At 41.6% G+C, this 12,674-nt stretch overlaps 1 protein-coding gene across 8 annotated transcripts in view; it reads right to left on the reverse strand.

Moving 5' to 3' along the window:
- The window catches only part of TRAK1 (trafficking kinesin protein 1), a 209,042-nt gene that overhangs the window by 28,840 nt on the left and 167,528 nt on the right, over window positions 1-12,674 (reverse strand). For all 8 annotated transcript variants that reach the window (XM_025212838.1, XM_025212837.1, XM_006031231.3 and 5 more), the window contains 6 exons: window positions 6,917-7,017; window positions 5,657-5,765; window positions 4,069-4,147; window positions 2,469-2,599; window positions 1,446-1,520; window positions 627-764 (listed from right to left, as the gene is read on the reverse strand). In XM_025212838.1, the coding sequence (XP_025068623.1) occupies window positions 627-764; window positions 1,446-1,520; window positions 2,469-2,599; window positions 4,069-4,147; window positions 5,657-5,765; window positions 6,917-7,017 (633 nt within the window). The remainder of the gene's footprint in view (window positions 1-626; window positions 765-1,445; window positions 1,521-2,468; window positions 2,600-4,068; window positions 4,148-5,656; window positions 5,766-6,916; window positions 7,018-12,674) is intronic.

Here is a 12,674-nt window from a genome sequence, read left to right on the forward strand (position 1 = left end):
CGTGGTGGCAGCCTACAAGTATATAAGGGGCATGGCATCAGGACCTGGGAGAACAATTGTTCACCAGGGCTCCCTAGGTCCAACATCCACAAATTCTTGGAAGGCTAATTCAGATTGGACATAAGAAAAAACTTCTTTACAGTCTGTGTGTCCAGGGTCTGGAACAGACTCCACCACCCAGAGCTGGTGCAAGCACCTACTCTGGACTCATTCAAAAGGCATTTGGATGTTTATCTTGCTAGGATCATTTGACCCCAGCAGACTTTCTGCCTATGGCAGGGGGGCTGGACTCAATCTCATGAGGTCCCTTCCAGCCCCTAATGTCTATGAAATTTATTAAGTACCAGATGGAAAAAAAAAAAAAAAAACAAAACAAAAAAGGAGGGACAGATTTGGTTGTTCAGCTACATTTGGGTAACTGGAGAGTGTCTTCAGTTAATTTAATTTTAAAATCATTGACAAAAAAACCAATGTAGTTACACCAGGCACATACCAGTGTAGCTAAGAGTAGAGTTTGTTTTTCACTACCACTATCGTAATAATGCCTTGAGGCTTCAGTCAGTGATCGAGACCCCTTGTTCTCCCTGTTTGGTACTGTACAAACACTTCTATTAAGAGATTCTCACCATGGGAAAGAGGCCTAGGGAGTGGTAGCGACGTGATATGGCACTTGGCATAGTCCTGTTCCGAAGGTTCTTCAGCTCTTCCTGCGCTTCATGAAGCATCTCCATACACTCTGCATACTTGTCTTCCAGCTCTCGCAACTATAACACATGAACAGAGAGCATACTGTGAGCCAAGCTTATGCCCCCAAAAGTTTCAGTAGTATTTGAAATACTGATGAAAGAGAAAAAACCCTATTTAAACAGAGAAGAAGGATTCATTTTTATGAAAACTGAACAATGGCAAAAAAAGAATATGAGACCAGATAAATGGCATTTCAATCCTTACAAGTACTTAGACAAATGTGTCCTGACTGACCTGACAGTTTTCTCTAAATATCTTCAATAACTTCTGCTCACCTAATATTAAGTAGTACCAGTTAGCATACCCAAAGCACACGCACGCATGCAGGGATCTCTGGTAATCCTAGACTAGCCTTTATTTTAGAAGACCTGCAACACTTTCCCATGTTGTCCCTTAGTCCACCAGTATGCAGAAACTATGATCAGTAGGAATCAAGCTCTAAAGACAGGGGGAGGGTAGTTAAGCCTCCATGCCTATTTTAATCCTTGGCTTCCCAAAATGTGCATTTGTGGCAGGGAGGAGGGAAGCGATCTGTCTACACTGAAGATGAGTGCAATTCATTTCATGCAGGCCTTGAATTGTTAAGAGATAGCAACAACTCTCATTGTGGATCTATGCTGGACCACAAACAGGTGATGTAGAGGTGAAAAGTACAGATAATGTTACTGTTGCACTTTAGCACTAACCAGGATACTCACTTCAGCTGTGAGTTGCCGCTGAGCATCTTTGGCTGCTCCCAGGTGCTGGACAAGTTCTTCATTTTCAACTGCACACTGAAATGGACCAAAAATGGTAAACTCACTGCAATACACCAATTACAGGGAATATCTTGTCATAAACAATGCAAACAGCAGAGCAATGTTTACATATATCCAATTCTGTATGTAATTAAAGTATTTTAATATTAGATACAGCATTACAACATTTCTGTGCTCTCCAACTAAAATCTCAGGCCTGGAACCACTGGGAATCCTTTATCTGAGGCATCTTTGGCAACAGCTTCAGCCTACTGAAGTTATTGCCATTGGCTTCAACAAGGCCAGAATTTACCCCCAACTGCTAAAGATGAATTTAACTATATATATATATATATATATATATATATATTAGTTTTCCATGTTAAAATACAGGGAATTAAATCAGATATTTGTACATTTCTATAACAAAACAAAAAAATCAAAACGGTAGGCCAGCTTGTAAAGAAAACGATCATTCCGAAAACAACATGCAAGAGAGTTAAATTAAAAGTGGCTATTTCAAAGAGAATGGAAAGCATATTTTTCTTAGGAGGTGCAATATATACTATAAGCCACTGACAACGCTATCAGGTAAGGCAGGAGCAATTTCAGTCATGCCTGTAGATTTATTCTTTGCTAAAGCTCATTGATTTCAATATGAAAGGTAGCATTTAAATCAATTTAAACCTGCCTGCTAGTGCAGGAATAGCCTGCTCCAGGCTGTCTGCACCTCATTAAGGCTTAATTCAGAGAGTTTTTCTCCTAATAGCAACAGTGAGATTGACAAAACTTTGTCAGTTTCAAGGATGATGAAAGTACAGCATGGGATTAACCACCTGCCAGGCATTTCTACAATTTTCTAGTTGCTAAATGAGCCTGCTCTATACAACTCATGGGAATATGTATGACACAGGCTCATTTACTTATCCAACTACAGAGGTGAAAATTAAAACTTTATTACAATTTGGCATTTGAACTCCTTACAGCTTTTGCCTTTTTCTGAAGATCAACTATCTGAGAGAGAAGATGGGTGATCTCTTCCTGCTGCCGGGCAGCATCTTCAGTTTTCTTTGCTAACTCCTCAGAGAGAGAGGCAATCTGGATGTTTGCATCCCCTTTAATGACAGAGAAGCCATCATGACTACACGCCAACATACTTTAGCATGTGCTAATGACAGAAGTCTAACCATGTCAAATTTTTTCCCCCTAACACACAGCAATATACTCTCTAACGCCTTTTTGACAATACTAACAAAATATTCCATTATATTGTGGGCAAAGCTGCCATTTGCAGTGAAACCTTTTTATTTAAGACAAAAAAGAAGCCATTAAGGGTTCATATTTGAAAGCCAATACCTGCAACTAAAGTCCATTAGTGAGATTCAATGTCATATTGTTTTCATACTGCACCATACTGAAAATAGAAAGCTATTATTCTAAGTTCATTGTAATCAGATTACCTAGTGATATTTAAAATATGTTGCTCGCTAAGTCCGTCTTTCCTATCAAAGTAAACAGAATACTTTATTTTTTGTGTTTTAGTAAATATTAGGCATCAAATAATTAGAATGCCTAGTTTCCTAAAAACTATGACCATGTGATCTAATTGTTTGTCTATCATTACTACGTAGACGGACAACTAGATATCATGCTAGAATGTCAGAAAATAATGATCTATGAACTTGAAATCCTCATGACATGAATACTGCTTTAAATTTTGTGGTGAACAAATTAAAAACATCTGTTTAGAAAGCCACAGTTCCTAATTCTCCTTTAAACTAGGAACATACAAGCTGCACACTGAGGGGACACAGGCTCCTGGCAAGCTACCAGCATCCAAAGTGTTGCCCGCCCTTTGAATGAAACTGAATAAAATACAGATGCTGTTATCTAGGATGAGTGGACATCAGATCTTATAAATCCTAAGCATTTTTTGTTCCGTCTCCATTCACATAATTACTGGGTGCATTGTAAAACACAGCTGTATTTGGCTACCACCACAGAATCGCAGTACAGCTTAGTTCATACGTTTACACTGGCTGCTTAGAAGAAATGCCAAGGCTAAGAAGAAAACACTACTTCTTCACTAAGAAGAAAAAGTGCAAAAAAAAAATGTTTTACATATTTACTTTAGGCCTCAGCTTTCTTGTGTGCACTGGTACCTAACAAAAGGTCTGAAAGTTCCCCCTTTCAAACCTTGCCCTTATGCTTCTTTGGTAATTTATATAGCTATTGTGAATATGTTTTATTGTTCCAGTTTATTTTGAGGGTCTTCACTTAAACTGAAATACTCTGAAATTAAAAATTTATGACTTAATCCACAGTATTCCCATATTCAGTTTAAAAATACTTTAGCTTTCTCACACAATACATAGAGTAAATGTTAAAAAAAAAAAAATGAGCCATTTTTAGCCTTGTACCTATTTCCACTAGCAATCCTAGGGATTAAACATCTTGGGTTAAACTACTAATAGCTATGTAGGGACATAAAAGACCACAGGATTTATTTACAGCTCAATCTAAATGTCAAACAATAATGTCAGATGTGAAGGGGGGAGGGGAGGAAAAAAAAGACAAGACATACTCAGCTCTTTCACACAGTCATTTACAAGCTGCTGTTCTTTCTCTTCATAAGTAATTGTTTCAGTCTTCAGCTGGCAGGCCTGTTCAAAAGATCCACAGCAAAACATATCAGTGTTAGCATCCTGGTTGTCTTCTACTCCACTAGAGTGTTTCCATTTGCTCCATAATAGCAGATCCCTTTTCAAGTCACAAGAGACAATGAGAAAGGAACCTGTTTCCCTGCCATCTGCAGTCATAGAAGTTTGCACCTATTATCACGTTACCACAAGATGTCACCACTGTACACAGAACAAAGATAACCCTGACAGTATGCAGAGAACACGAGGTTTAAACTAATTACCTAGACAGAGATAGTTTGACATCTCTAAAACAGACGACCTCATATGTGTTACCATGCATGTTCATTGGGAGCACTGGAAACCCTGGACTATGCTGTATAGCATTCTCTCATAACATCCTCAGAGGAAGCAGCTTTCACTCCCAGGCCTACTTAAGTTAGCCTCAGAAAACCCCCACATACTGCATCACAAGCACATATATTGCTTATCATCCCTCAGTTATTTTATAATGAAGGTGAAGCATACTGCACTCTGATCAAAAATATCTTGTTAAACAGGTCTGTTGCTAGCTGACTTGTATCTGTAATAGGAAAGCTAATGAAGCTGTGGATCTGTGTGCATCAGTCTCAGATCAAAGTGTTTATTCTACTACCCCATTCACTTAAAGTTCACAACTAACATATCCTCAAATTCTCAAAGTAAATTGTACTGAAAAATCTTAAATAAATGGTACTTATTTGGAAATGTTAACTAACAGAAATATAACTCCATCAACCCAAATTGCTTGTAATTCTTTTGAACCATCAAAAAATGTGAAACTCAAACAAGAAAAATCCATTAATATTAAAACAAGGTGAAAAATATGATTTAATACACCCTAATTAAGGCCGTTTGCAGTAATTTAGATTAGCTCCCTCCTAATATATTTAGAAGTCATTAGTGGCCATCCTTAACCACTGGTGAAGATTAAGAACATTGTGCCAGTCTACAGATTTACAGCCACAGAGGGGGTTCATCCATGTTCCAGATACCAGTGTGCACAGAACTGTTAAGTTTTAGGGCAGTGGTTTTCAACCTTTTTTCATTTGCGGATCCCTAAAAATTTTCAAATGGACATGCAGACCTCTTTGAATTGTAAGTGTGGGTATTCACATACTTTTGATTGAATATATTAATCTTTTGTGGACTCCTTAGACTTAGTCTGAGCACCACAGGTTAAAAGCCACTGTTGTATGGCATAATACTTTATACTACATGCTTATACAACTGTATTGTCTGATTAGGAAACTCAGAAAAAAGGCTCATTTTCAGTTTGGTAGATTTCACTTGTACTCTTAATATCAGAAGATCAATGTTGGTTAGTTTATGTCGCTGCGGTAGGATCTGCTGTCACCTACGGGATTATAGGGTACTAACTCCCCTAACAGGATTCCATTAATAGCATTTATTAAAATCAAGTTTTCAGCACATGTGTTCTCACAACAAGAGGAAAGCATAGGTACAACAAAATAAATGAGGAAGAGGTTTCACCTCTGATCTAAGCACAACATTCTCCTCCTCAAGGTCTTTGAGTTTCTTTTGAAGAGAATCCAAGTGAAAATAGTTCTGGACAGAGGAGGACGACTCGTTCCTCTTCAGCCTGGTAACCAAAACATTCATTAGCATTTAGTTCTATTGTTTCCTGCCAACATCTGTTTGAAACCTTTTCCAGTATCACACAAGGTGAGAAAAAAGGGCACAGGCTGCAGAGTTCTCAACAGATAGAGTTATGTAAAATTCAATATTGTCTCTCTAAATTATTTGTAGCAATATGTTTTCATCAACTTTTTAAAGTAAAAGTGACAGTTTGCCTTATTCCTCACTTCCCATGGAAAAGCTATTCAGCCCTGGGTATTAAAAAGAAAGCCATCTTTTCCACATGCAGCTATACAAGGAGTAATCTAATACTTTCACGATTAATGCAGCATATCCTCTACCAAAATGCTGCAATAACTTTGCAGGCAAGAGGACAAGGGCAGATAACCTCTTCAAAGTCTGCAATGATGCAGCTAACTGCCTGGCAAACACTGTGAACCATGCTGTATCTCTTCTCTCTCTGTCAAACACTGCATGGGATTTTTAGTTATTCCTCTAGCCTTTTCCAGACATAACAACATGAATATAGAGGTTATCCTCCCAACACTGAGCTAGATTTGCCCTTGCACACAGCTCTGCTGTGTGAAAGTTAGGGGTGGAACACAGAACTGACTTGTGACCCTGTGGACCAGTCCAGGCCAATGTAACTGTAATAGCTTATGGAACAGTATATCCTTGGCCTTTGGCTTCCTTTCTCCTCCCTTCTTACACTGGAATCAGCGCAGGTGCTCTGACAAACCCTTAACAATACAAGTGGGCAGTGCAAGATGGAAATTTATAGTTATATCCCTGACTTCATTTGTTCTAGTCCAGGGGTAGCCAACCTGTGGCATGGGTGCTACGATTGGCACAGGCAGCAGACTGAAGAGTGACAGCCAGCATAGTGGCAGACAGGGCAGGAAAAAGAAAGCAGAGCAGCAGCTTGGTTGGGGAGCACAGTGCAGGGACGAAAAGCTGACCAGTACATCAGGTAAGGGAAATGGATCAGAGTGATACTGAGGGAGGGTACAGGGCATGCCTGCCATAAAGGTTGGTTCCTACTGTTCTGTTCTATTTGACCCTCTCTGATCCCCCACAAGGGTATCAACACTATTCAGAGACTCCCTGTACAGACCCACACCAAAGTCTCGTTCCCATTCTGGTATGATAACTTACGGTGTAGTGCAGATGGATTCCGGCTCGCTTTCTTCAGCAGCACTAGTATAGAACTGAAGCAGCTCATCCTTCATGGACAGCTCATGGCGCAACTGAGAAACCTATGCAAAAAGAAAGGGTTTAAGGTCTATCGCTTCCTTCCCAGACATATTTTTAATAGCAAAATCATTAGTTTTCATTTGATATGCAAAGCTCCTCCATCAGACTAGTCAAGGGACTAATGTGCTCCAGACATCCTACATCCTATTTCATTCTCTGAAACTGATTCACTACTGCATTGCTCCAGATTTGTATCAGTGAGACCATGTTGACTTCAGTGGTGTTACAATGGACTGTGGGTGTGCATCAGGTTCAGATTCATTTGTGTTTGATATGAAGATTGTAACCATTTGGTTTGGATATTTGCCACAATTATCCCTGACTGACTAATCCAATTGGAGAACGTAAAGCCCTCAAAATAGGGTTCTCTTTGGGCAGCAGCACTCTGATGCTTCATGTAGTACCAAATATGACAATTCCACTGCTTAAGAGTTCTGGCCACAGGACATCATTATTCCAAATGATTTGTACTAGCCTCCAAATACAATACAAGGCATTGGTCTTCAGAGAGTATTTTTGCTCTGACAAGCAATTCAGCAGAAACAGTATCAAGGAGTCCTATGTCTACTGGAGCAAACATACCAAGTTTCAAAGTAAATGGGTATGTTTCTTCCCTGTAATAGTCAACTCAGCAAACACAAAAGCTCTTTCTTCCACACTGTGCTTCATCACAGGTCAAAAACAGCCTGCTGGCCAAATTGGACAATAATTGGACAATAACACTTCTGCATCCTCACAGATTTAAATTAAGTCCTCAAAGGAAAAATATGATTACAGTGTATTTGCAATAGATGTTAATGCAACCACTTAATTAGCATCATTATTGATAATACCAAAGGAGAAGGGCATAAAATTCAGTTAATCTGCTCTTCTACAACATGACCATACCCCAAGTTTCTTAACCTTTAGGACACTGTACAAAGTCCATATGTTCAAGCAGGCTTTAGTGTGAATGGTATGGCAGGCCTATTTATATTGCTGTTTATCATTGGTAAATCCATCTCTAGTTAACATCTGTTATATTGATTCTTGTTCACCCGGACATGTTCACCCGGACATGAATTAAACACCACAATTTACCCAAGTATTGCAGTGCTACATACCACCCATTCTGTTGTTCTTCAAGCTGCAAGGGATATCCAGGGGGCAAAAAAAACCCGCAGAGAAAAAAAAGGAGAGCTGCGTACACAGTGGCAGTGCGTGGCACCTGAAGCCAGAGTCTGGCTGGTCAGAGCTGCACTCCTCTGCCGGACAGGCTCCATGCAGCAGAATCGCCACTGCTGCAGCCCCAGAAGGCCCCCAGGACTCCAGTAAGGCTGCTGGGGCCAGCCCAGTGCTGGCCCCAGCCTCCCCTGCCCCACCTAGGGTAACTTGCCATGCACTAGCGCGTGCAAGACACAGGCACTCCCAGAGAACAACTAGCAGCGACATACCTTGTGCTGCCGCTAGTTGTCTCCGGGGAACCAAACATCCACGCACACCTGGACACAGCCACTGACTTCAATGGATCTATTCACAAATCTAAAAATTTAGCGTTGGCCTAAAGCACCTTGCTAAACTGCGGCCCTCTTGAGATGCACATTTTAACATGCAAGAAAGTATATGGAAAAGTGTTTTTTTCTGTATATTCACTGACAATTTAATCTGAGTGAATTTTTTTTGTTTGAGTTTCAATGGCAGTCCCAGCATCTCCTCTCAACCCACCCCTATACTCTGAATCTTCATTCTCTCCAAGAATCAAATAGACAACACAGCCAATTTAAGCTTTGGAGAGACTACACTGGGCCCAATTCTCTTCTCATTCTGGTGTAAAGCAGGTTAACTTTAGCAAAGTCAGTAGAGTCCCTCCAGCATGAGGGACATCAAAATCAGCCTTACGCTAAGCATTCAGTTGCACTCTAATTAAGAACAGCAAATCTTTGCATGCTGTGTGTTAAAAACTACAGGACTCATTACAGACACATACCAATTTGAAGACCTTTAATCCCTCCTTACAACTCCCCCAAAATGGAACCTAATGCATTATAAAACACAGGATAAGAGTCCAGGAATCAAGCTTGATCTGAGATCCCTGGCTGATCAGCATGCTCAGTTCCTAGGATTTTATTTGGTTCTGGGGGTCTGGATGCTCTCCTCCCACCTCTAAGCATCTCATTCAGTGGTGTCAACCACTTCTGGAAAACAGCTGCATTCAGCCCACCACAGCCAACAAGATCGTTGTCACAAATGTCAGAAGTCAAGAAAGGGGCAAACAGGATCTCTCTCCCCCAGCAAAGAAATAGAAAAGAAAGAGTCAAGTTGAAAAGAGAGGATGATTTTATCAGGTCCTTACTCTTGTGCAGTCCTTACATTCACCATAAGTAAGGGTTTGCTGAATGGGGTCCATTATTTACACTGTAGCTCTAATTGTTGGCTAGGTTAGAAATAAAGCAAATGAAGATACACAGTGGTTTCATGTCCTTTATTCGTATATGTTGACAACAGCCATGCAAAGGTCTACATAGCAAATGCATCTATTTTTTGTTCTACTTTTCACTGTTAGATATTTTTCTTAGATTAGTATTTTTTTCTTCCAACTTTAACCATTAGAGAAAACCTCATTTTGACAATGAATTGTACTGGAAGCACTGTACTGTCTACTGCCAGCACATAGAAAGAATAACTAGATTAGGAAGCTGAAGAGGATTAAGTGATGTAGTAAACAGAGCAATTTAGAATAGAGAGTGCAAAGACCTAGCAACCTCCTCTACTCTAAACCAGACTGACAGTTCACGTTACTCTGGTTCTTAGATCATATAAATTTTTCTACCAACTAAGAACTTCCACAGATGAGACTCTTAAATCAGATTTCAAAGCAGACAGGTTTAAGTTGAGACAGGGAGACAGGCTTTACTTAGGAAGCTCTTGGACCATCTAAAAGTCTGAAGAGTTATTTCTGCAATGAAAGCAATTTACAACCAAAACATTTGTTCAATACAATATTGAAGCCATTGGTAAATATTTCTGAAACAGCAGGGCAATGGTCTACCATGCACAGATTTAAGCTACAGTGTGTGCTTCAGTGTACTCAGCCTTTTGCTCTCTAGTGTCATACAGCAGATGCAAATCTCAATTTCCACAGTTTAATTTTACTGGAAAGTATAATACAGGGTAGAAATTAGTAACAATTAGATGGTGTCACAACCCAAAGGGTGTGATTTTTGTTTTTGTGTGCTTCGGCACTGCTAAATTGTTCCCGCTAAATTACAGCTTCTTTGCACGGTGGAGTTTTCTGCTGCAAGAGAGAACCCCGGTGCAAGGGAGAATTTCCCGCCAATTTGAAGCTTTCTTTGCAGGGTGCATTTCTTTGTTGCAGCACAGAAATGCTCGTTGCAAAGAGTTCCCGCCATTTGTATGCTAATTCGAGTCCCATTATTGGCCAGTTCTAAATTATTCACACGTGGCGGCTAGTGATTGGCTTCCTAGCCGTATAAAAGGCTTGAGTGGTTTCCGCCCAAGTTGGAGGACTCCTCAAACACCAGGAGGAGGAGACTTCACGCTGTGTGAAGATCTCTAAGCGCTGCGGATCCTTACGGACCCAGTGCATTTCAAGCAGGCAACGGAGGTCTGATCAACCTCTAGCCTCTCCCCGTCGTCGATCGCAGTCCAGACGTATCCCTTCCCGCGCGCAAAAGAACCGGACCCGCGGAGCCTAGCAAACTTCGTGTGAGTCCTTGCCAGACGACTTCAGAGTTCTTCTACCGGGGTTCGAGTCCTGCAGGTTTATCTTCCCGTCGCCGAAAACCCTTGCGACGTACCCTCGTGTTTTACATCTTCCCGTCGCCGAAAACCCATTGCGACGTACCCTCGTGCCCTGCAAGTTTGAGTTTTGTTTTGTTGTCTGTCTGAAACCGCAACTCAAGCAAGTTTTCCAGCCTACACCACTGCCATCTCGGTGAAAGTAAACAATCTTTAAGACTACCGATATGCGTTTGTGCCTAATTCCAGCTCGACGGCCTTCCCTCGCCGACCCGGCGTGCCCGGGCTGCTGGCCACAGCCCACGTGCAGCACGGAAAAGGGCTCGGGTCGCTCCCGGCCTGCACAGATGGCAGGTTTAAAGTGGTGTTGTAGTCATAACGATCCAGGAATTATACGAGAGGCAAGGATTTTATGGGTGATATCTTCTATTGGACCAACTACATACTTGGGATAAAGTTAGACAAGCTTTCAAATGCAAGGCATTCAAAGGCAAGGGACCTGAGAAAGAATGCTTTACATGTGAAAGTTTGTCTAACTTTAACCCACCCATGCAGTTGGGCCAATGAAAGATGTCACCCTAAAGAAATCCTTGCTGTTGATGTAATCTTTTTATGTAATCTTTTTTATGGTATATCTAGCTTTTGCAAACTATATCTAACTGAATACTTAAGGCAACTTACTGATGCTGGGAGGGGTGTGGCATGTGTGTGTTAAGAGATGCTTGCAGAGCACAGCGTGTGAGATGTGGAGGATTCCTGGAATGCCTCCCTAACACCAGCAGGATAATGTCTCCCTGACACTTGTAAGATAGCAAGAAGTTCAGAAAAAGGTCTCATTATAATGCTAAAAATCACACCCCTGGGCAGGGCAAAAGTATGTTAATGAAACATATATGTATGTAAATGAATTACATGGCTAAAACATAGGTATAGAGACATGCTCAGTAGAGAACGTCTTATGTCAGTGGCTTGTAACCAATCACTGAGCGATACACTTGCAAACATATGTATAAAAGGTACCCAAAGGTAGAAACCGGTGGTGCTTGCTTTGCAAACGATTGCCAAGCACCCCTCTCTGCGCAGACTGGAAACAATAAAGATTAAGTTGGATCCCCCACCCCTGTGTGTTCATTGGCAATAGCGCACCAGGCACAAACTCACACTGTCCGTTGGGGACAACACAACTGAATAGTTAGAGAAATATATTTTAGCAAGCTTTGGGGTTGAAAAATGCTTTGTCAGGCTGAGGAAACACCTGCAGTTGTGTGTGCTCTTCCTCACGGACTCAATATAGCCATTAGAATTCTGACACGCTATAACCTGCCAGATATCCGACTACCCAGGAACCTCTCCACTTTTACTTGCACTGCTACGTCCCCCTTCCCGCCCCCTCCCCCCCTAGCCTGTCCCTCATCCCCTTGATGCTTCCATTTCCATTTTCACTGACTGGCTTTCTTGCCTGCATTACATGCCAGCCTCTGGCTTCTTTACTATTCCTTCCATCCAGGAACGGCACATACACAAAGTGCAGGTGCTTCCTCAGCCTGACAAAAGGTTTCTTAACCCAAAAGCTGGCATCCCAGGCAGCTAATCTGAGCTCACCTAGAGCCTCACAACTCCAATGCAGCCAGCAGGCCTCAGCCTTGTCAAAGACGTGACAGCTCTGGGCTTTCCCCAGCCAGGACTATGTGTGCGCGCGCATGTGGTGGCTGGAGGTTATGGTGCCTCCTACTCACCTTTCACCAAGGAGGTTCTTGGTCCTGGCATTTCCTAGGGCTGCCACACTGTCGGCAGTCCCAACAGGCCTCCCAGCCCTGACAGAGTTCAGTTTTAGTGGTCATGCCCAGGACCTGGGGTCTCCTCCTACCCTGTAGCCCCAGCCCATGCCTCCAAGTTCATCCTGGCATGGGAGCTCAGCAGG

Source organism: Alligator sinensis, unplaced genomic scaffold (assembly GCF_000455745.1).
Source record: "Alligator sinensis unplaced genomic scaffold, ASM45574v1 scaffold470_1, whole genome shotgun sequence".
NCBI classification, from domain to species: domain Eukaryota; kingdom Metazoa; phylum Chordata; order Crocodylia; family Alligatoridae; genus Alligator; species Alligator sinensis.